General features: G+C 46.4%; 1 protein-coding gene across 1 annotated transcript in view; it reads right to left on the reverse strand.

Annotated features, from left to right (window-relative positions):
* The window catches only part of tspan9a (tetraspanin 9a), a gene marked incomplete at its 5' end in the record, with an annotated part of 80,137 nt that extends 56,518 nt beyond the window's left edge, over positions 1-23,619 (reverse strand). The window contains one exon of the mRNA XM_080545041.1: positions 23,233-23,619. Within this exon, the coding sequence (XP_080401167.1) occupies positions 23,233-23,619 (387 nt within the window). The remainder of the gene's footprint in view (positions 1-23,232) is intronic.
* Between the last annotated feature and the right edge of the window lie 1,584 nt (positions 23,620-25,203).

Raw genomic sequence — 25,203 nt, forward strand, 5'->3', positions numbered from 1 at the left:
ACGCGGAGAGGAGACAACTGGATTCAGGTACTTCTTAAAGCAGATGGTGTGATCTATCATCACCCCCGGAAAGTTGGTGAAAAGCAGACAACAAAAACCATCATAGAAGAGCAAACACACAGAACCGGGAGTCCAGGGGGAGTTGGGAAAGTGGAGGGGAGAGAACAGACAAAGAAGAATGTAAAGTTCACATGACTAGGAATGCGAAACATCAACACAAACAAGAGAAACACAGGCCTTCCTGAGGGGATATATAAAACGTCAAAATAACAAATCGAGTTGTTTTCATCCCTGACTAATGTCCTTGGACCACTCTTCCCCCTGGGTACAGAGTCACTGACAGGGCTCCATTAGAGAAGGCAGGCACCAGACACAAGTACTCAAATATATGTATATACCAATAAACCTTCGGCCTTTCCATCTACTGTATTACTTAAGTAGGATTTAAAACACGTCTGCCGTAAACATGTTGTCCTCCAAGAATTATGTACGTAGCACCCTCCTTGTGTGAACTGGTGAAAATGATTCCAACATGTTTTTGTGGATTAATGAGAGAAAGAATAAAAACAATGAACTACTTTTCCTGGTTGGAAATTCATACGTAATAGCTGTCTATGGACGATATGCCAGATAATGGACTGTTTTATAGGGAGATATAAATAGGCATTGATATAAAACAGGGACATTTGTACTGATATAAATATTGTGTGCTGAGCCCTCTCCTCTACTCCCTCTTCGCCTACGACTGCGTGGCTCTAACACCATCATCAGGTTCGCAGATTACGGTGATAGGCCTGATAAGTAACAATGATGAGTCGGCCTACAGGGAGGAGGTCCAGCAACTGGTGCTGACAACAACTGACAACTGTGCTGACAACAACCTGGCCCTCAACACCAGTAAGACCAAGGAGATCATTGTGGACATCAGGAAAACTAGGGGCGGCGTAGACTCCCCCATCTTCATCAATGAGTCCTAGGTGGAGTGTGTTCCCTGCTTCAAGTTTCTGGGGGTCCACATCTCCAAGGACCTCTCTTGGACTTCCTGAGGAGATTGAAGAAAGCCCAGCTGTCTCCCAGGATTCTGATCAACTTCTACCGCTGCACCGTTGAGAGCATCCTAACCAACTGCGTCGTAGTATGGTACGGAAACTGCACTGTGTCCGACCGGAAGGCCCTGCAATGGGTGGTGAAATCCACCCAGCACATCACGGGCACCAAACTCCCTACCATCGAGTCCCTCCAGGCAGACCGGTGTTGGCGGATGCCGGCAAGCATCATCATCACACCCCAGCCCACGGTCTGTTTGATCCACCACCATCTAAGAGAAGTACAGGATCCTCAGGTCCCATACCAGCAGGCTCCAGAAGAACTTCTTTCACAAAACTGTCACTCTGATAAACAACGCCCCCCCCCCACACACACGCTCTCTATACAGCAGGCATGGGACTGAAAATATGTACCACATTTCCTGACAAGAGCTCAAATGAGATATGCATGTTCAAAGTTTGGAATTTCAGTTGTCACTAGCATCTCCTTTGGGCCAGTCAGTTGTAAATGCCGGATCTCGATGGCAAGACACATCATTCACCCAAGTTTCGTTGTGGTTGTGAATGTATAGAGTTGTGGATGAGCTGGTATTGAGTAACGCTGTTCTACAGTTGGACACTGACGCTTTCTGACCGTGATCTAGGCATCGAGATGGGTCTCAGGAAATATCAGCTTGCTCTTACGCTATTAATACTCGACCATCCTTAGGTTCCAAACCTGCGGTCAAACAAAATTGGAAGGCTACTCTGACAGTCCACAAATAGGCTGTGTCACAAGCATAACCTTAAAAACTAAGGTGAAGGTTATTATTAGTGTGCTTGCTTCAGCAATACATTACTGTTGTTCGTCATTATGACATTCGTCGTCAGTATGTACTTGATTAGTGGGCTTGCTTCAGCAAAAAAAAACTCAAAATTACCAACTCTGTAAAAATAATTCTGATACCTGTTATATTTTACTAAGCACTCTCATTAGTTTACAACGTGGTGTCAAAAAGTAAACTTAATTTTAAAAAGGACGCTGAAAATGAGTCGTGGATGAGTCTTCCAGCACCCAAAACATACGGCCAGAGCAACAAAGGAGTGGCTGAAGAAGAAGCACGTTAAGGCCATGGAGTGGCCTAGCCAGTCTCCGGACCTTAACACTAGGGGCGCGCCGTTTTTTTACCTACTAAAGCGCGACGAGGTGTGGAATCACACGACCACTATTCACAATGGGGGAGGGTGTACTGACCCACAAAAATCGCTAGATGGCGATGTCACGCAAGAAGCGTGGACACGCAACAGAAACACACCGTCCCCCACTGCCCGCAGCGCAGAGCGGAGTGGAGAGGAGATTCATCTAGGAGATTGATCGAGACTGCAGGAGTTTTCATTACTAACGAATGAAAGTTGATTAGCATTATTAAAAAATAACTGTAATATATATTGCAATGTTGTCCCTTTCACACATAGTTCCAAGTAATTTCCTTGGAATCCCAAGCTGTGTTGACCAGGTATCTGTAATGTTCACATTTATATATAACAGTAATACATATAGCAATAAAAGACAGCGCTGTAAATAGTGTTATTCTTGCACAATTGCACCCACAACGTGTTATTGCCGTCCGGAGTTGATCAGCTCCAGATTGAACCAAGGTTCTTCGCTACAGAAACATTTTCACACAATGACAAACATGTGATGCGTTTTATATTATATTCTTTGAACAACAGAACGGGACAGGCGCCAGAAACTGCCATAATATACCATACATATCTGCCATATATCGTACCTCCGTTTTATATTGAGAAATATGATGATAAATACATATAGGGCGGAGCTATGATATGTGGTGTGTGGCTAGATATTTTCATGTAGCACTGTGACTGTGCCTATCTGTGGATTATTATTTATAAATAGTGGTCTCCTAAGAGGAGCGAGTCTTGATTTGTTTTATGCAACAAGGAGGAGACAATGGTTACAGAAACACACCTTGGGACTTGGTGGAGCGGGGGAAACCCGATGTCTTTGTTCAATGATCGGAAACGATTGAGAGCCATCAACCCTCCCTGGGGGTTGATGGGAGCCATCAACCCTGGGGGTTGATTGAGAGCCATCAACCCTGTAACTTAGAAACGAGTCGTCCCATACAGTGATTTTGTTTGTGCCTACTTGTTAGAAACAGAGCCTAGTATGTTTATAACCAAGTGCTTTAGTTTCTCTGCAATTGGCTACTATGCTGCCAAAATCAACTATCCAAATATGAATCTGCGTATATCTATGTACAACCTTGTTGTAGCCTATTATTATCATGGTCGACATGAGAATTGTTGGCTACTTCATATCACAACTGAACATTCATATATAGCCTATTGCATTATTTGAAAATTGACAGCGCTGTACATAGTGTCATTCAATGCACAAGCACGTAATTTCAAACGATTTTGGTCGACAGCGAAATACATTATCAATATCTTATTATCAATTCAACCCACTCAGAAATATCTGTTCGTTATATCGTTGATGATTACAGGCATAATCATCGCCGACATCATTTTATTTGATGTACACATTTCACGGCAAGAGACAGTTTATTCTCCCAACAATTGTTTGTTCACTGCACAACATGAACACAGTGAGGATTCAAACAAACACAATAATGAATACACTCTGCAACGGGACAGGCGTGAGAAACTGCCGTGGTTGAAACTGCCGTGGTTGAGAGAGTTGAGTACAACTGAGTACAACCTTTCTGGTGGGGGATTGTTTGAAGGGCTTGTTGGAGGAATTGGCATCCTTTGTGTGGTCAAGTCAAAAGTCAAAAGTCACTTTATTGTCCCATCACTGGGAAATTTGTATTGGGCTTACACCCCACAGCAGCCAACAAAGAACAACAGACAATACAGAATGTTAACACACAAACAGAAGGCAGCCTTGATTAAAACAAGAGTGGAAATAAAACGATAAGCAAGATATGTTCAATATTCATCTGGTGCAGTTTAAAAGTTTAACAGAAACGGGAATAAAAGAATTTTTAAATCTATTTAGTCTAGCGCGGGGGACTCTGAACCTCCTCCCAGAGGGCAGCAGTTCATACTCTGCATGTAGGACATGGGAGGGATTCATGATAATTCTATTAGCCTGTCTGAGAGTAGCCTGTTCAAAAATAGACTGCAGGGATGAGTGGTCTTTCACCCCTATGATCTTCCATGCAGTCTGGTGATCGGAAACGATCAGAAAGAGATCATTGAGAATAAGATGACCCTCCCCCATGCATCAACCATCAATTGTCAGGATTCATCTGTGATAAACAATTGCCTACTAATTACATGCCATTGAATATGTTTGCATATGAACACACTTATTCCTACATGATCAATATCTTATTATCAATTGGCAATACTCTCTCCCTTCTTCTCCTTACTTTCCTGTCTGTCTTCACTATATCTGGGACTGCCCCACTCAGAAATATCCGTTCGTTATATCGTTGATGATTACAGGCATAATCATCGCCGACATCATTTTATTTGATGTACACATTTCACGGCAAGAGACAGTTTATTCTCCCAACAATTGTTTGTTCACTGCACAACATGAACACAGTGAGGACAGCACACTTGTCTGTCTTCACTATATCACGCAAGAGAAACACACCGTGGGAGAAACCTGATCTTATTGTTCATTGATCGGAAACGATCGAGAGCCATTCAACCCTCCCCCATCAACATCAAGTGTATGTAACTCAGAACTTTGTAACCAGTCATGTGGACGATTTGTCTGTGGCACATGCACCAAGCCAGCAACGGTGTGCTGGGGATGCTGACTGTCCCATGGCCAGGCCTGATGCCTCTCCTGCCCTGTCAACCTGACAGCGCCCACGCTGAGCGCTCCGGCGACCTCCTATTCACTTTCTACTTTTTTTAAATATATATTGGTGTTCATATTAATTACCATACTTTTTACTTGGAAGAATTGACGTGAACATTGCAAGTAAATAAAAATGTTACTTGAATTATCTGTCTCTCTGTGTTCGTTTGTAGTAGAAATATCACATCTGATATATCTATGTAAATAGATTTCACTGCAACATGAACACACTATATTTTCACTTTTCACAACAGCTATTTTCATTTCATTTATAATGTGCAGTAAACAAACAAAATAATGTATACTCTCTGCAATTGGCTACTATACAATGGTGCCAAAATCAACTATCCAAATATGAATCTGCGTATATCTATGTACAACCCTGTTGTAGCCTATTATTATCATGGTCGACATGAGAATTGTTGGCTACTTCATATCACAACTGACTTTTAGACTTTTATTGCCATGACATGTAAACATGTTAGGAATTTGGTTTGGAACAATGGAGCACGGTTTACAGCAGGATAGGTGCAAGACAGGACAAGACAGTGCAAACCAACATCAAAGTGCAAGAGTCATAATTAATATAAATATAAAGTGCAGAGATCAAGTGTTCATATCCAGACAGTCCAAAGCTCTCTGGGTGGGGGTGGAGGGAGGGTAGATATATATATATATATATATAGCCTATAGCATTATTTGAAAATTGACAGCGCTGTACAGGCATAATCATCAAAAAAGACATTATATACAATATTATAAATATCCGTTTGTTATATAATATTTGTTGATGAACTACTTTGCTGTGGTACCTATGTAATACCACACAGCTTGATAGGTACATACTGTGCAGTGTATCATTCATAACTGTACATAGGCTACACATATCATAATATCTTATCACTATTGCATGGAACTTGGGTGAAAAAAAAACCTCAGCTCCAACAAATCTGAAGGGATTGTAAAAGTCATACTGTACAGTTTATCATTTTCATAACTGTCTGTACATATACATATCTTATGTATCACTATTGCTATATATAGCCTATATATAAACACATTATGTTACAAATATCAGTCTTATCCACTGTATCTAATTCAGCACTGAAGCCTGAAGGTTGAGCACAGTGTGTGCCCCCTTGCTACCTCTGCTGATATAAAAGAGAATTGCAGCCTTGGAGAAAAAGATGGCAGCCGAATCCCAAGGCAAATACACAGACACACACAGAAATACTGCAAAATCGCTTTATACTAACTGGATTTTGAAAATGTAAAGATGCTGGGTGGTAGAACGCACATATCTAGGAAAAGTCATGAAAGGAGGGTCCTGAAATTTGATCGAGTGCAAAGGTAGATTTTTTTTTGTACTCACTGGTGCTGTTTAACACCTCACGGCTGATTAAGTGTTAATGCTATAGAACATCTGTGGAGGGAGCTGAAGCTTCCAGCTGCCAAGCGCCAGCCTCGAAACTTGAAGGATTTGGAGAGGATCTGCAAAGAGGACTGGACCAAAATCCCCCCTGAGATGTGCGCAAACCTGGTGACCAACTACAAGAAACGTCTGACCTCTGTGCTTGCCATCAAGGGTTTCTCCTCCAAGTTCTAAGTCATGTTTTGCTAGGGGATCATAGTTATTTCAAATCAATGAACATAACGCGTTTTTCTGGATTATTTTGTTGATATTCAGTCTCTCACTGTTAAAATAAACCTACCATTACAATTTTTTCATTCATTCTTTGTAAGTGGGCTACTTACAAAATCGCAGGGGATCACTTATTTCCCCCACTGTACGTGAAAGCAGTAAAAAAGCACATTGAATCTGATATTCTCAGATCCAATTCAGGCCTCAACTTTTTTCCCCCACTGTACATGTTACATATCCGATCTGTGCCACATGTGAGCAAAAAAAATCGGAATTGCGTCACTTCTACCTGGCAGAGTAACTTTGTGTGGTGTGTGAGGGGTGGTCGTGTCAATGTGTGTGTGTGTGTGTTTGTGTGTGTTACTTATTTAGCAGTCTTATATTATTATGGCCTGAGGAAAAAAGCTGTTCTTCAGTCTGTTGCATGTTCTTAGGCTCCTGAACCTCCTGCCTGAGGGTAGCAGGGAGAACAGGCTGTTGTGTGGGCGTGCTGGGTCCTTGATGACCTTCAGAGACTTCCTGAGGCACCGCTGGTTATATAGTTCCAGCAGTCTGGGCAGCTCACACCCAGTGATGTCGCTGGGATGTACACACCATCCTTCCCGGCGCCTTACGGTCCTTTCTGGTGCAGCTGCCATACTAGGTGGTGAAACGGCTCGTTACGAGGCTTTCTACGGTGCCACGGTAGAAGTCTGTGAGGATTTGAGGCCTCAGGCCACATTTCTTTAGACGTGTGAGAGATCTATAAATTATTGTTCTCCATCCTACATGCACCCGTTGCACTCTGACCCACTAGATGCGATGAGGCATACATGGCACCAATCGTGCATAGATAAACACGTCCACAAATGTGTTAGAAATGGGTTGAATGTCCCTTTAACTGACATAAAGTAGGCTGAAGGAACACAGCCTTTAATCAATAGGCAAACATTGGAGAGTTGAAAGTTGAGAGATTCTACTGTGGGGAACTGGGGGTTCAGTTTTTAGTCATACAGAACTTCTACTGCGTATCTCTTCACACATTCAGTTTGATCTGGGCATTGTTCCTCTCACTGAGCCGGGAGAGAGAGAGGATAGAAAGAAAGCCCTTACAAGTCCTTTGAAGGCGTATACAAAAAACACTCAAATCTCCGAAGGGAGGGTACACATGGAGCCCCAGTGCTCACCTTCATAAATCAAAGTATATCACAACCATCCTCCAGCCAGTGCGCCAACAGGTTTCCCTCCTCCTCCTCCTCCTCCTCCCTTACTATGCAAATAGCCTTGCTCTCCTTCAGAGAATGTTTGTTTACTGAGCGATGTCTCTAGATTAATCATATGTTTAGACAAGTGCTGTGCTCAGTTTCTCTCAAGTGGGCCACCTATGATGGATCCATATGAAGAGAGAGGCTTAAGAGCTCTCACCCGGAGTGAGGGGGGGAGAGAGAGAGAAGGGGGAGGGAGAGAGAGAGAGAGAGAGATAGAGAACCACTCTGCTCTGAGGAGCCCACGAGCTTCTGTCTGCCCACCTGCTGTACTGCAGTCTGCCCAGGCGCGTCGCAGTGTGAACCATCACCTCCGGTCCTCCTCGTTACCTGGCTGTCTAATTGTCCTACCCTGGCAGGCCTGCTCTCCTCTTCCTCTCGCATCCTCCTGGATAATAGCTGTGGTGACAGCCTCCGGTCCCCACGCACGTCAGACCTCTTTGCCAGCCTACCACGGCTGACTATTGTCCCCCGTGTCACTGCAGGACGGCTGCGAACCGATAAGAGCCTATGGGGGTGTAGGCAGGAACAATAGAACCAAAGGAGACGCAACCACCAGCTGATCCACATAAGCTCCATTTATCTAGGTGTCTACAGAAGCACCTAATTTTGGGCCCATACTAAATACACTGCAGCTGGGCTACACAAGCAACGTGTGTACCTAGGTGCTCTATGAGCTATTGCTTTGTAGCAAAAAACCTTTTCGGTGTGGTATTTCCTGTCGCATGGAGGGAGTACTCCCACTCTCTCTCATCCCTCCATTTCTGTCCATCTCTCTATTTCCACCCATTACCATCAAAGGCAAAGGAGGTGGATGAGAAGGTATTATCGCAGCTGCTGATGAGACCCATTTGTTCCTCCGGACCGGAGCTGCTTGAGTTACCCCCACCGTGCACTCGCTGCCCGTGCTGCCATAAGATTGGCTATATATAATGACTTGTGGTGTTTATGAGATGGAAAGAGAGCTGGCTCAGATCCAGGTTCAGATTCTGTTATGTGCGGTGGTAAATGCCAGACCTCAGCCACTCTATTGTGTTGCACATTCCCAGTACACTGGAGGAGATGGCCGGATCCCCTCTCTCACCAACACCACCGCCGGCCACCGGAGAGACGGACAGACAAGACAGATGGACGGCTCATGTTCAACCACACCCTGGATACAGGATAAGGTGGTGGGGGGGACGTTCAAATCGATAAGAGAACCTTATACGCTCGGTTGACTGAGGGTCTTTTTATAGTCCCGTAAAATAGCCTACCGACTGGTTTTATAATGGCAAGATGATATGTTTCTAATGTGATTTTCGATTTTTTAATTATTTTTCGTAGATCAAAGAAGAGAGGCAACTTAATGCAAATGACCTTGACCATTTTGGAAGCCAATGGAAGATAATTCATATTTTTACAAGCTTCATGGTCTTTGCCAACCATTATCAGGGAGACACGCAGGTCCTGTGAATCATGCAGTTCCCAAAGAAGGGCCGCCTCTCTTCTCATGCTAACCAGTGGAAGACAAGAAATACTCATTATGAACATGCCTCAGGGACATGAGACACAGATATAAATATATCTTCTATATATATATATATATAATACTGTGTGCAGTGCATCCATGTTGCATCAGTCCTCTCTGTGCTATACGTGACCCCGACATTCTTTGATTAAAGACAGTCTCTTTCAATTAGGGCAGGGGACAAGCTGTAGCATACTGTAAATCACGACACTGTAAGGCCAACGTGCTTCGCCCCCAATCACGAGAGCCCACACACTTTGTCTATCTGCTCTGCTCATTACCGGAGAGAAAGAACATAGAAAGAGAGAGAGAGCGAGAGAGATAGAGAGAGAGATAGAGAGAGAGAGAGAGATAGAGAGAGAGAGACAGAGAGAGAGAAAGAGAGAGAGAGCTAGAGACACGTTGCTCTACTTCCCTGATCTGTGACCCCTTGATGTCCCCTGTGTCTCTGAAGACTAGGCGACATTACCAGCAAAACCGTGAGACAAATATAGGTTCAAGGCATCCCTCCCTCTCTATGAACCTTCACCGTTTAATGGCAACCTACTTTCCTTACCATACTCCAACCACCAGGCCTTCCCTGCAGGAAGCCATTTGTTCCTGGTGCAACACATCCTATAACCCATAATGAAGGCAACAAAGGGAAAGCACTGTTCCGGCTGACAGGTATCGTCAGTGGCGCTCTGAATAACCATTCTAATGTAGTGGGGATTATATGTGCACAGTTAGCTATATGCAGAAGGTCTTCAGCTTTGCGCTAACACTGACTGACTGACACACTTAAGAAAACCCATTAACTGGGACCTTCTTTTCATGTCACAAGTCTCACAGCAAATTCCCATTTAAATGTACATGTCTTCCAGTCCTTACGTGTCCATGAATATATATGGACCTTGCTTTACTGACCTTGCCACTACCCTGTACACTGCAAATGAACTTAGTGCATTATGCAGGAACAAAATGGGATGAACATGCTTTGTATGCTTATATATAGAACACTGCTATATGTGCTGCCACACACACACGCACACATGCATACGCTCGCGCGAGCGCGCACACACACACACACACACACAGACAGACAGACAAACGCAGACACACACAGCTCTCTGTGAAATCCAAATGGACTGTGTTGTGTAATGAGGAGCAATAGCCCACCAGCCACACCGCTCTGAAACAGCAATTGATGGCCCAGTGAAGATTGCTTCAAAGACATATTGATGTTTTGTTTTGTTTCTAACAGAGCATTGCACTGCAAGTAAATGCGCCTCCCAATGAAGTTATTCTTGTCTGAGAGACAGAAATGGTAATCGATGATCACCGGGGAATTCTAGTCTTATAAACTCGCCAACCTCGCTCACAATGCTTAATATCTGGAAAACAGACACATTCCTTTGCCTGAGAGAACCTTCAGGAGGCTACATAAATAAAGTAGTGCTGTCAAAGGAATTAAAATTCAAGTTAATTAATGATTTCTAAATAAGATTAGAATCTCTTAATTTGCTGAGTGGAAAAGTCTCAAGCTATGCAGTCAGAATTTCAAGCTATGCAGTCAGAATTTTTCTGCCAAACCTCAGACTGCACAGATACTCTGCACCTGCCTGTTCTCGCCTGAATTCTAGTCTTAGGTCGACCTCACTATAATGACTGCTCAGCCATCCTGATTTTGTGGAGGTTCTGTACTGGAATCGTAACCTGACTTCCGTCTAACGGCTGTAGTTCGAATATATCTTCTTGGCAATACGATTAATTTGAGTCAAGCGTTACGGTTTCCAAATTAACCGCGATCGTTAAACATGTTGTTAACATTGACAGCCCTAAAATAAAGACATCACCATGGAGGAGACGATGCTATCTGATTGCTTTTGAGGAAGATAGACACGATGTAGGAAGCCTAAAACTCAGATGATATTCTGTTACCTCTGTGATCTTGGTATGATCAAACACTGTATAATCAGTAGTGCACCAATCAAACCATTAGCGAGGAGGACAGAAGAGAAACACCTAGGAGGAATATACTCAAACGGGAGCTACCCAGACTAGAGGTGGTCAGCTACTCCTTTAATCTTCCCCCTAGACTCCAGAGAGAACCCCAGGACAGTACTTTCTTCTGCCCTCTCCTCTGCAAGAGAAGCACTTTCAGCGGCGTGAGGTTGTCAACGAGGTATTTCGGAGAGAACTTTCTTCTCCCAATAAGGGAGTATAGAATGCCTTTCATACAATATCGTATGGACACGGGCGAGCTTGGGTAACAGTGACCATCAGCAATTGATACATCAGCCTTCATGTACAGTCAGTCAGTGACGTGAGGCCCGATGCTACAGTTACTCTTCATCGCCGGCGTCACCCTTGTCTTAAGGCCTCTCCGGTTACGCCCTGGTTGGTTACGGCTGACTCCAGCTGTCCTAGGGTATTTTGGGGGGAACGGCGTAATAAATTGCCGTTGGCAAACAATTATGCAACACCCCCCCCCCCCCCAGCCCAGGTTAAGGTCCAGCTGAGACCAGCTACATGTATGACCTCATCACTGTGGGTGGAACACGCACCAGGTCAGCACAGTGACTCATAAAGTGATATTACGATTGATTTCTGTGGGAAAGGACTATACAGTGCTGTATAGACACAATTATCAATGTCATCCCATTTGTAATGAATGTACAATAGCTTACACATCAGCTACATGTAACATTCTTGTGATTATACCTTACACCCAATGAATGAACGAATGAGTGATGAATTAACACACTTCTCCCACTGGGGTCTTTTTCTATATAGAATAGTACAGTGTATACCAATTTCAGTCCACTCTTTATAAATGCCTAAAATGATTGTGAAATCATTGTGGTTAGCTCAGCGAATCAGAGGAGATAGGGGAACAGTAAAATGGACCAAGCATTAAACACATACTGATTGTGTCAGCTTAATTCTGCTTTCAAAAGGGCTCTTTTACAACCTAAAACTCCGTCTTTAGTTTTTTATATTTTTTATCTAGTGGGTTGTTGCAATCTTTTGCAATCTACACGTGAGTGAACATTCCATCAACACAAATTGCTCACAATATCTTCAACGGTGTGCCATGCTCCGTTAAATCAAACGAGTGCAGTCGCTTGATGAGAACATGTCATTTATAGTGTGTGGCAAATTGCTTGCTAGTAAACCTGAATTAATCAGAGAACGAGAAACACCTAATTTACGACACTGTAAGTAAAACAAACAAAGAAATATAATCCATTGTGTGCTTTTGATTGGGGGAGATGAATTCCGAACCACATTTCAGTCATAACCACCTTTTTCCTTTCCTTTAAATGCGTTGAAATGATTACCATACAGTACAGTACTTGCCCATCAGGGAGATAGATAGATACCCAAACAAACATGCCATGATGTGTTTGCCTGGTAGAGACAGTCAGACCCTGAAACGGGAGTGTGAGTCACTGTGGGCGCTGTCATCACACATCACTGTCCTCACCTATGGAGCCGCGGGGTATAGAGCCCCATCTCTACCATCCGCCCCTGCCCCATCTGCAGTCTTATCTGTAGCCCCATCCCCACGCTTCGCCCCCAACTCCCCACCCAAAGCCAGGTCCAGACCCAGATCCAGGGATAGGCAGCTATTTTGGGGGGCATGAGTTTGAGTCTGTCTGCTCAGCTGAAGCCTGGAGTGGAGGGAGGACTGATAAAAAAACTGTGCAGCTAGCACCGTCTGTTCTCCTCCTCTCCCTCGGAGCTGAGCTCAAGATGGAGCTGCATGGCCATGATGGCAGCGAGCGAAATGCCACCATCAGGAGAGACCGATGGAAGCATGAAAACTATGACAACGTAGTTACACGACATAACACGACATGAGAACATAGTTAACAAGTCAGATGTTTTGACAGGGGAACGTAGTTGAATCCACACTGACCTCTCCCTGCCATTAGTCAAGCCTAAAACACCCCCAACGGGCTCGTTGTCAACCTACAGTGTGGTGATGAGCACATCCATTGCTAAAGCTTTTGCATTACTAATCTTCTAAATTCAATGGCCGAGATGAGATCATCCAGGGGGGTGGTGGTAATGATCTCATAATAGAATCGAAGTTCTCCTCGCCTCCTCTCCCCGCCCGCACTACTCTTATCAGTCAAGCCTTTGTATTTCGTAACAATACAAAACCATCTATTACCTATGCCTGGTTTGCCTAACAAGCCTAATACGTGTGACGGAGACATCTGTCCATAAATAATGATCGCATTCAATCATCCGTCGCTCTTATACAGTACGCCATCTAAATATACTGTTCGTTTTTTAAAAGGCTCTATGTGGAATATATAATATATATCTCTGTGCTCTAGATGTACTGTAAGCTCCCAAATGATGGAGTATAAGGCTGGTTAAATCAGCTTCCTCTCTATATAATACTTGATATGCTGCAGGCAATCAGACCTCCTCAGATCTGATGCTGGGTATAAACACATAAAAACCCAGTCCCCTGTGACCCTGTGATCTGCAAAGCAAATGCTCTTTCATGTCTGACTATCACTGTTTGTAATTGCAGTTTGGTGTGGGATAAATTAGCCGAAAGACACGTATTAAGCTTTTGATAGGTCACAGGGAAGGTCATGGTGCGCGGTGTAATAAGGTCATCTTGCCTGAGTGAAGAATCAGCATTCAGACGGAAAAAATACTCACATTCTTACCAGCCTTACACTGTGAGTTAGCTAGCGACAACTGATACATTACTGTAGATCTTTCTAGAACGCAGTTTTTTGCGTCTTCAGGGAAAGACCGAGCTGTTTCTTCTCTGTGTTGTTCACCTTATGCACAAAGAAATCCAGCCAATGCCAAATTGGATTTGACATAACGAGAGTATGGCAAACAAGAGAGGGTCTCGGTTTCTCTCTCAACACAGCTTGATACAGTAGTTGGCATCAGCCCCATTCAAAAGGGAACACATGGTATGCAGTATACAACGCTACCTCAGTGGGTGCCAGATAAAATTAGGCCACTAAAATAATGATGCTAAAAAAGAAGGCAGTGATGAATGTCCAATCATTGGGGAAGAGCGCGTAGCGTTTCCCTTTACCAATCCGCAGAATGAGGGCCGAGTCACAGGTGAGTTATTACAACGCGTGATGCGGTGGCAGTAACGACTAATACATGAATAAAGCTCTGTAATGTTTGAGGCATAAATAAGCCTCTTATTACTCAAGGCTGGTCGAGTCCCTCCCTCGCTGAGTCAGGTGTGTAGAGGGTTCTGCGTAGGGAGGGGACAGAGCTGTCCTGAGCTGATTCTCATTCACACTGCGCTCACCGGGCCCCCTCTGCCCAAATGCAAGATGACAACTCCTTGCACAGATTCAAAGGCAATCTATAGGTGGTACTTGGAGCGCAACGCTCTGCAGATGCCCAGCCACAGGGGCTAGAGGATAGTTTGTCGAGAGGAGAGGAGAGATAGGAGGAAATAAGCACGGGGGGATCATATGGACCGTGAGGGTCTTGGTGGTAAAGCAATCAAGCCCCAATAGAATCAATTGAGACCGGTGGTGGCCTTGGGGGAAATAGCCTTTAGATCCGGTCGATGATGGATCCTATATACCCACGTCGTCGAACCTCAGGAGGGATCCAGGACCCGACCAATAAGGAGGGGTGGAACATTGAAGATTATCCCTCTGGTCAATTCAATTGGAGAGCATTAGGGATTCCCATGATCTCTAGGACAACAGACTCACAAGATCATTAGAGGGGATGTGAGAAGTCCCCCGTGGCCAGGCACATCAAACACAGGCCACTGAGTGTCCTGGTTTGAAGTTCCCCCCCAATGGTTAATTAAATAGCAGAAATGTAATCCAGATAGATCCCAGTTATCCCTCAGCAGACCGAGGGAAAGAAGAAGAACATATTCCCAAGCCTTCCTCTCTCAGGCTGTCGAGGCTGAGCCGTCTGGGAGCATTGATTTCTAACGTAATTTGTCTCTGGGAGACAGAGAAAATGCTGAGTAGCGAAGGGGGCAGCAAGCTATTCTAACATTCTACATTAATTCACTGCTCAGGTGCAAATTAGCATCGATTGGTGTTGCCTGGTGTGAGGTGTGGAGGTGTAAGATGGAGACTCAGACTGCTATAGAACAAGGACTAGTACAAGTGAAAACATAGACACTTTTTCTCGATTCTACAACAGCTACATATTTGCATGAAGCTCCTAAAAAATCCAGGCGTTGACAAGACGGCTCTTTCAGCGAAAAGAATGTCAGCGAAAAGAATGTCTTTATAGTCTTAAGAAAGTGTTTTTTGTGTTCCTTTGGCACCGCGACCGTTTTCTTTGGATACCTAACTGTAGAAAGCCACAAAAGAGATGTTTTAAAAAGAAATAAATATATATATGTGTTTTTCTTTGAGCTCGAGAGCTGTTGTGGAGAGGAATCAATTCTCAAGGATTAAAATGTGTCTAAGCCTTTTATAAAAGAAAAAAAAACAGAACTTTTTTACACTGGCTCTTAATGGAGACTCAACTTGTAGAGTCAATCCCAGGGTATCTTGTATACTAATATCCAATTACCTAATTGCTATATCACAACATGTTAATACAATGTTGTTACTAGTTACAGTGTTACAACTGCAACTTAAAGCAAAGCCTTAACCCCAAGGCAATGCAATGAGCACAAAAGGCATCTGACAGACTTCGGTCCATCCTGATTGCCAGATGGAACTGTATGACATACATTCACAACGAGAGGTCGTTCTTATGTAAGCACCTGGGGTGGCTGTGGCGCCCGAGGTAGAGTCACCGTCTAATGATCACAAGGTTGGCAGGTGAGCGGTTCGAGCCCCGGCTGGCCACATGTCGAAGTGTCATTGAGGGCAAGACACTGAACCCCAAAATTGCTCCCAGTGAACGGGCCGGCGCCTTGCATGGCAGCTTGCCGCCATTGGTGTGTGAATGTGTGTGTGAATGGGTGAACGAGGGGCCGTTGTAAAGTGCTTTGGAGCAGCAAAAAAGGCGCTATATAAGTGCAGTCCATTTATCATTACCATTTACCTTTCTCAAGGCTATAACAGATGTTGGTCATTAGTTCTGACAAACATCTCTCTTTCTGAACGACCGGACCTGGACGAAATTTAGAGGAAGGTCCACTGACTCACATGTACAGGAGATACCAGGATCACAGTACCAGAAGCCTCAGGCAACCATCCCCAACCAGATATGATAACGAGCGCTCTGAACATACGCACACATGTGTTCTGTCTGTCACACAGCGCCATGGAGACATAAAGATAGGACAGAGAGAGAATGTTGAGAGATACAGTGCTGTGCTGTGTCTATGTCTGTGAGGGCTAAGGATGTTAACCTACAGCCACTGGCAGAGCCTGAGAGCCACCCAGTGAGTCCAGGCCTGATAGAGTGACAGTGTGGCGTGGATCTGTGGAATGTGGGAGGAATAAGACAGTGCTGGTTTGAAGGATGCCAAGCAACTGTCACAGAGTGGCAGGTTCCCAATGTTCTACTGATCTATTGGCCACACAGTGCTTTAGTTGTTGTTTCACCTGGTCTTGGTGGTCACCTGGTGCTCGCCGCCGACTAGTCAGCACAATACTGACACAATACGTATGACCTACTATAAAGCTAGGCTAGCCTGATATCCAGCCCCATTCCCTGAAACCTGGTTTGCCTCAGTAATGTTTCTCCTGCCCAGCAAGACTGTTAAATATGTATTCATGTGTGGCCATACAAACTTAATTATTTAACATATTCCATTTTCAGAAAAGTGAGGCGAACAAGCGAAAAAAAAACATATCAAAGTTTACTGACTGTACGAATATCCAGCTTAGACGGATAAACAAAAGTATGAGAAATATGATCCTACTTATTTCATTCTCCTTATTAAGTCATTGGTGTTTTGGTTATGGAAAGATGAGAGAGTTGTAAATACCTAATTATGCTATTTATAAGTAATATTGATCAAAATCCAGGAGTAAGCCTTGACAGTATACAGTTTTAGTAATTACTGGGGAAATGTGCTAGCTGAGCAACAAAACATGACATCTGTATTTTTTCAATTTTGTTGATGAGGTCTTGCCTTATATTACAAATCTAAGCGAACTCTGAGACTCCTAAGACTCCTAACTTCGAATTGACTACCTTGCTCACAACTGCTCACTTACAAGACTAGCTAGCGAACAAGTCTCATATCGGCTTTCTCAATTGCCCAATCAGCCTGTCACCATGGGGTGGGAGACATAACCCCCCCCCCCCCCCCCCCCCCGTGAACCCCTTCCTCCATCCCTACCTCCTCAATTCTACTGCTCTAGTACTAGGAAGTTGGAACCCCCCCCCCCCCCCCCCACGGAGTGAAACATACCACCTCATATCCCAGTTGATCTGCAACATGAGCTAATGAGCTCCGTGGAGGTAGCTACACCACACGGCGGAGCAGAAATCGAAGCTGCTCCACAGATGTGTAAATGAGGATCATCTCCCCCCAGACTGTAGGGCCTACTGTGGTGTACTGGGCATAGTTAAGGGTTATGGAGATATATTTACGTTAAGCATATTGAGCCAAGTCTTAGCTTAGTCTCCTGGGGTTACTAATTACACCACTTCAAATGATTAGATGCGTAACAGTAACAACTTGCCTTGCAACCAACAGATTGTGGTTCAAATGGGGCTATGGAGAACAATATGAGTTAATTAATGTTGATAATGCTTTCTAATGCCTTCCCCTGTTTTCAAAAAAAATAAAAAAGTAAAAAAATTATTCAACCTTTCTCTTGTTGCACAGAGTACAACGAAATGTGTTTTTGCTCTGGGCACAGGGTCATGCCATGGAGCAGGGGTTAAGTGCCTTGCTCAAGGGCCCCCCCCCCCCCCTCAACCTTCCAGTCGCCAGCTCACATGCAGCCCCCTCCTGAGGTGGGGATCGAACCAGCGACCTTCCCATTGCTAGCCAGCCTCTCTAGCCTCTCGGTTACCTGCCGCCACCCTCCCTAACCTTCACCACTCAAACTGAATGCCTAATACTGGCTAACCGTCAAATCTGATTAACCGCCAAATAGTAACTTCTTACGTAAGTCACGCAAAATCCCAAACCCTCACGTAGTGCATCATGTTGCCGTATCGTCGAAAAATCGCTTATATGCGTCAGCCAGGACACCCAATTGGGAACATGTACTATTGTGTATAGAGACACGATTTCATTTGGAGACTGTGTTGATTAAGAGGCCATCTAGAAGAACAAGCCTCTTGATTCAGGATGGCTGCGATGGAAGTAAATGCGTAATGACAAGTGGGCATTTATGATGGGCTGCAGGTATCGAGACAGCCATTGAACACAAAAGGGCAATTGCATTTATTCAAATGTAGAATCCTGAGCAGGGGAAACCGGCCTCTCACTGTCTATTGGACTGGAGCCGTCACATGTTAATTCCGCCCAGAGAGAGAACTGAAAAATGTCTTCCCACTACACTTATGACGAAATGTCTTTATTAAAACTAAATAGTTTTCTCTTAAAACAAGCCTCTTGATTCCGGATGGTTGCGATGGAAGTCAATGCGTGATGAGAAGTGGGCATTTATGATGGACTGCTGCTACATTATTTCATACAATTCAGTGCACCTCTATTTCACTTCAGTAAATCGCCTGGCAGTAAGGGGGGAAGTTCATATGTACTTCTTGTCAGAGAGTATGTCTCAAACACGCACGCACGCACGCACGCACGCACACACACACACACACACACACACACACACACACACACACACACACACACACACACACACACACACACACACACACACACACACACACACACACACACCCCTCCCAGACAAATTGAAATGGAAGCTCTCATTACCTTGCTACATGTAAGACAAAAATGTCAACTCAGGTGATTAAATCGATGGACAAACAAATCTTTTGTAGCTTTCCCACCAAATGGTGTATAAATCCCCTAAGCAAGCAGTGGAATTCATGAATGCTAAACACAAAGGGCTTTCTTTAGCCCTAACAAAGAATTTGCTTTGATACCAACCGCCGCTTTTGCGCTTATAAGATAAGGATGCTGAGCTCACATTATTCTCTAAATATGAATATCAAATAAGCCTTCGCTTTTGATAGGGGAAGATAATGACAGTGTTGGTGCTGATGGTGGTGGGATGCCGGCCGAACAAATAAACTGTTGTCGGTGCACTTCGCGTTGGTGGAGAGCGAGACAGAGAGAGAGAGTGACAGAGAGAGAGAGAGACGGAGAGAAAGAGAAAGAGGGAGGCAAGAGGGGGATGTTTTTAGCGATGCAAAGGAAGTGAGGGAGCAGATTAGGGGAATAGGAAGAGGGGAGGCGGAGGGGAGGCAGCAGGCAGCAAGGCGGGGGGGTACGGAGAGGCTTACAGCAGCAGCACAGTAGCAGCACAGAGGACCCGGAGAGAAAGGGGCCGAATCCCTGACCCTCAGCAAATGCACCGCCGCCGCCAATCTGCTAGCTGACACCGATAGGAAATCACCGCAAGACGCTATCCTTGTTGTCCAATTCCCTGTCTATATGTACCGACATTACCCTGCAGTGGAGCCCAACCAGTGTCTCGTCAAAATCATTGGGGGAAATGGATAGAAATGGATTCAAACCCTGGGCCCTTTTTTGGCCGTGACCATCGCCGTAGCAGCGTGGTGTTGTTGTCCGTGGTAAAGGGAGAATCCTGTGCTCTCAATCCGGCAACCCACACACCACACCACACCACACCACAACCAACCAAACACTATAATCTGGCCTGGAGCTCAGACTACACTAATCCCTGTAAGAAAGAGAAGCCAGATGGTCAGGAACAACTGCTGGAAGGGCCAGGAGGGATGAGTGCCTGGACGTGGACATGCCGGGAGTGCCTGGGCCTGTTTACCTTGTGCTTCAAGTTACCGCTGTAAGCCCTGGGCTGGAGGGCTGGCGAGCTAAGGGGTGCCACCAGGGTGGATGGGGGGGACTAGGGGGGTTAGGAGGGACCGGGGTTAGAGTTAGGGTTAGGGCTGTGCCCTTCCGCTACCGAGATGGGGTGTCAGAGCTGAGGCCCTCACACACGCGAGTGAGTAACCTTGTGATTCTTGGAGTTCCTGAGGGGGAGAGCAGTGCTGTCCCAGGGGTGTCAGGATACAAGATGACTCTCACCAGCGCCTCTCACCAGCCCCTCTCTCCCCTTATCCCCTCTCCCCTTATCCCCTCTCACCTTATCCCCTCTCACCAGCCTCTCTCCCTGTATCCCCTCTCCCTCAGCCTCTCTCCCCTGCTTCCCTCTCCCCCAGCCCCTCTCATCAACCCCTCTCTCCTTAGCCCCACTCTCCTTATCCCCTCTCCCCCAGCCACTCTCCCCCAGCCACTCTCCCCTTAGCACCTCTCAGCAGCCCCTCTCCCCTTATCCCCTCTCCCCCCCAGCACCCCTCATCATCAACCCTTCTCACCAGCCCCTCTCCCCTTAGCCCCTCTCCTCCAGCGCCTCTCCCCTTATCCCTTCTCACCAGCCTCTCTCCCCTTAGCCCCTCTCCCCTTATCCCCTCTCCCCCCAGCACCCCTTCATCAACACTTCTCACCAGCCCATTTCCCCATAGACCCTCTCCCCATAGCCCCTCTCTCCCAGTCCCTCTCCCCATAGCCCCTCTCCCCATAGACCCTCTCTCCCAGTCCCTCTCCCCCAGTCCCTCTACCTGCCTCCCTCCTCAGGCTTCAATCAACCCGCCGTGGTCTCTGCCCCCCCACGCCACCGCCCCGGCGGCAGGTTCACAGAGAAGACTGAGGGGCGGGGGAGGGCCTGACAGTGCGACAGTGATTAAACTGTAATTAAATTGAATCAAGGCAGTGGGAAAACGACCATCAATCTGCAGAGCAGGGTGTGATCGTTAAGTGAACATTAGAAGTGTGAGCAGTGCTCTATTACTGCACAGCGGGAGTGCAAGACGCTGCTTTGGGCCTTATTCTCTCCTCCTCTAATCGACACGTGTACACACACACACACACACACACACACACACAGACAGGAGGCGGGACCGGTCTCTTCCTCACACCATAGGGGGTCCTCATTACACTCCCGAGACCCCCCTCACACAGTGCATTCACAAGGGGGAACTTGAGTACAGCGGAGGGCCTACGGAGACCGGCTCAGAGAGCCAAAGTCAAAAGCCTCTTTCCCCCCCCCCGCCCCCCCCCCCTCCTATGAGTGTGGAGCAGCAGATTATTAACATGGGGGGTTTTGCCACCACACAAGGTTAAGTACAGGTTGAGCCCACAAAGCCCCCCAGGAAGCGAGCGCCTCCGCAAATCCCTCTGTAGCGGAGGACAGGAGGACAGGAGGACAGGAGGACACTGCCACAATGACCTCAGCTGGCATCGCCCCTAGCCCAGCCGCTGATCCAACCACATGTACCTTGTACATAATATGCACACAGGCATGCACACACACGCACATTAGCATACACATACACACACACACACACACACACACACACCTGAACCACCTTGCCAATCACACACACCGCTGGCAGCGTTGGATGATTTGCTCTGGAGCGGAACAGTGGAGCCAGGTCCATGCCGCAGGCCAAGTATGGCCCCAGCTCTGGTGTTGGTACTGTGGCACTGTGGATTGAACAAACCCATCAGTGGGGGGCAGTAGTGTCAACACAGGTCTCCCCACAGCTGGGGCTTAACAGGCAGACTGGTAGCATCTGATGTGCCCCAGATACCAGGGTCCAGGGCAGTAGAAGTGATGTGGTTGGGGACAGGGATGGAGGGACACATAAACCACCACAGTGTTGAGATGTTGTTTACGCTTTACGCATGAGTGCCTCATCACAAAGGGCTCAGCCTATAAACTAAAGCCCTGTAATCCTCCATTTCAATATCTCTGGGATGTTCACACTTTCACTAATAAAATGCCATGCCAGGGCCTGAACAATGCCAGCTGAAATCTAGATGGGTTTAACTGAATTGGGCTTTTTTTTATTATTATTGTTATTATTACATACAGGGATGCAAACTGGTGATGGCCCAAAAAGGTGACATTTTTTTTGGCCTGAAAACAAAGAACATTTATGAAAATTGTTGACCTATTTTGAGGTAAAAACGGATAAAACGTCTAAAAGGTGACAAGTTTGCACCCCTGTACATAAAATGGTGTGAAAATACGATGAGTGACTGTAAGAAAATCCATAATGTAATGTTAAAAAGACATCTGACCAATGTCTCCAAAGTGGCTTTCCCCCCAAAAATCGATAATCCCTATCACTTTTCAGAATCATTCCCCACGTGTCAGCCCTTTATTGGTCTCACACATGTAAGCTACAGCCACCTTCCTCTGACTCCCACAACCGGCACTCTAAAAACGTAATGTTAGCAGTAAATCAGCACCTGGCACATGTTGTAAAGCCATCTGAATGAGTGGCAGAGTCCCCTCCCCCCCCCCCCGACACCACCACCACCACCTCCCAAAGAGAGACATGGTGCACGGATGGACTGACTCAATGACAACCAGGAATAGTAACATGCAAATGAGCCAGCACGCAACGACACAGCCTGACGTAATGATGAGAAACGCATGATTGTGCAAACACCCATTAACTTCCAACAACTGTTTCGTATTTGACGGCACATCAGCTCCAACCCGGGGAATATCAACAACATCGGCGTATCAGTAATCACTACATTTTGGCATTTTGCATCCACTTGCATCACAGAAATGTGTCACACTCACACACACACACACACACACACACACCATGTAAGCCCCAAATCCATCAATGTCGGGGCATTACTCCTCATTAGGAATTCTAGTACATCACATTTCCCCTCCGTTGAGTTAACAACTTTCTAAAATGTGCTGCTTTGCCTTAGCCCACCTCCATCCGTGTGTGGAATTTCATCATCATCAAAAGAGATTAAAACGCATGTCGTCGGAGAAGAGATGAAGAGAAGATAAAAAAAGGAAAGATTCACTTACCCAAAAGATGAGGTTGAAGAGAAACATCATGTACTTCAGACAGCAGAGGCAGCCCCGTGCCATGTTGCACTTCTTGAATTCTAGAAGGAACACAAAGGATAGATCCAGGTAAAAGACCACGTATTTGCTGCCTTTGGGCGCCGTGTACTTATTGCTGCTGCTGCTCTTGTCTCCCGCCGTTCCTACTCCTGCGCTGGCGTCTGCTGCCGTGCCAGCCTGCCCCTGCGCTGCGGTGCGCGGCCCCGTGGAGCCGTAGAACGCGCCGGCAGTGAAGCCGCGGCCGCCGAACGGCCGGCCGGACGTGGAGGCTCGGGCGAAGTCGGAGTCGTGGCTCTCCACGGAGGGGCTACGGTGAATGGCTGATTCCTCGCTGCTAGACTTCTCCATGCTCTAGGGCTGCTGCTGCGGCTGAGAGGCTGTCTACTACTACACACTTTATCATGTCTCAAGAGATATTCACAGGACACAGAGGAGTCTCCCTCCGAACTCTCCTCTCCTCTCCTCTCCTCCTCCTCCTCTGCCCTGCTCTCAGTCTCTACCAAGTCCAGAATCTCCAAAACAGTCAGAATCGTGTCAGCCACCACCACCACACAGGTCAAGTTCTCTCTCAGTGCTATCAGGGTTAGGAGAGGTAAAAGGTTTCAAGCTCTTCCTAGCTCTAGGTGTCTCCAGCCCCGGTGACACTTTGCTCTCATGCGCCTAAGTTAGCCATGCGGAGAAGAAGTCCTGGGAGCGTTATCCTCGTCACGGCAAGTTTCAATGTCCTCTCTGTCCTCCTCTCCTCTGCTCTGCTCCTTTCCTCTCTGTGTCCTCTCTGCGTCTGTGCTGTGCAGTGCAGAGTGTGTCCTCTCCTCCTTCTCTCCTGTCCTCTCCTCTGCTGTGCTGTTTCGAGCTGTGCCCGTGGGAGCCAAAGACCCCCTTGTGAATCTCCAGCCCTCAGCTGTTCCACTTCCACATTCCCCTGCTGACCTCAGCACTGTGTTCTGCCCCCCGGGGAGACCTGACACTTCTCCGATCTGGGAACTTTTACCCCCTTCTCCCCCTCTGCACTGTATCTCCTCTCCTCTCCTCTTCTTTTGCTCCTCTCTCCTGTGCTCTCTCTCAGTCCTGCGCTCCAACGTTCTCCGATAATGCTTTCTCTCCCTCTCTGCTCTCTCTCTCTCTCTCTCTCTCTCTCTCTCTCTCTCTCTCTCTCTCTCTCTCTCTCTCTCTCTCTCTCTCTCTCTCTCTCTCTCTCTCTCTCTCTCTCTCTCTCTCTCTCTCTCTCTCTCTCACACACTCTCTCTCTCACACACTCTCTCTCTCTCTCTCTCTCTCTCTCTCTCTCTCCTCTCTCCCTCTCTCTCTCTCTCTCTCTCTCTCTCTCTCTCCGTGCCCTTGTCTGCTCTAGTGCATCATTCCTGCGCTCAGCCCGCTCAGTCCCCCGCTCTGGCTGTGCTCTCGATCGCAGCACTGTGGTTGATGTGCTATTATCGGCAGCCGCATCTAACGGGGCATTCCCTATCCCCCCAACTAGAGCACTGCCCTTTTCCCCCCCCTCCTCCTCTCTCCTCTCCCTCTCGCTCCCTCTCTCTCTCTCTGCCTCTCCTCAGCCCCTCCCCCTATGTTGAGGAAGCAGCCAATGCACGCGGCTGCAGACAGCCTGACTCCTCCCTTGCTCCCAATGCTCCCTCACTTTAATAAGCTTATCATTACTGTGCTTTGCCTATACAAGTTCAGCAGTTTCATCAGTCCTGTCTGAATGTCAGGGGGTCTGACGGGGAGGCCATTCAGGAATTAAAAAATCATGAGGCCATTGAATCGTGGAGGGGATAGAGGGAGGGGGGGTTGATGGACGCAGGGGGGACAGTGAGCCTGCATATTAATATCTCGCTGCGTGACTGAGGGCTTCTCCTGTCAGTCTGGAAACATATCAGGTCCTCTGATTTGAGAGCATGAAGATAGCGGCGTTGGCCCTCGCTGTTAGGTGCA

The sequence above is a fragment of the Nansenia antarctica genome (genome assembly GCF_963989245.1).
Source record: "Nansenia antarctica genome assembly, chromosome: 14".
NCBI classification, from domain to species: Eukaryota; Metazoa; Chordata; class Actinopteri; order Argentiniformes; family Microstomatidae; genus Nansenia; species Nansenia antarctica.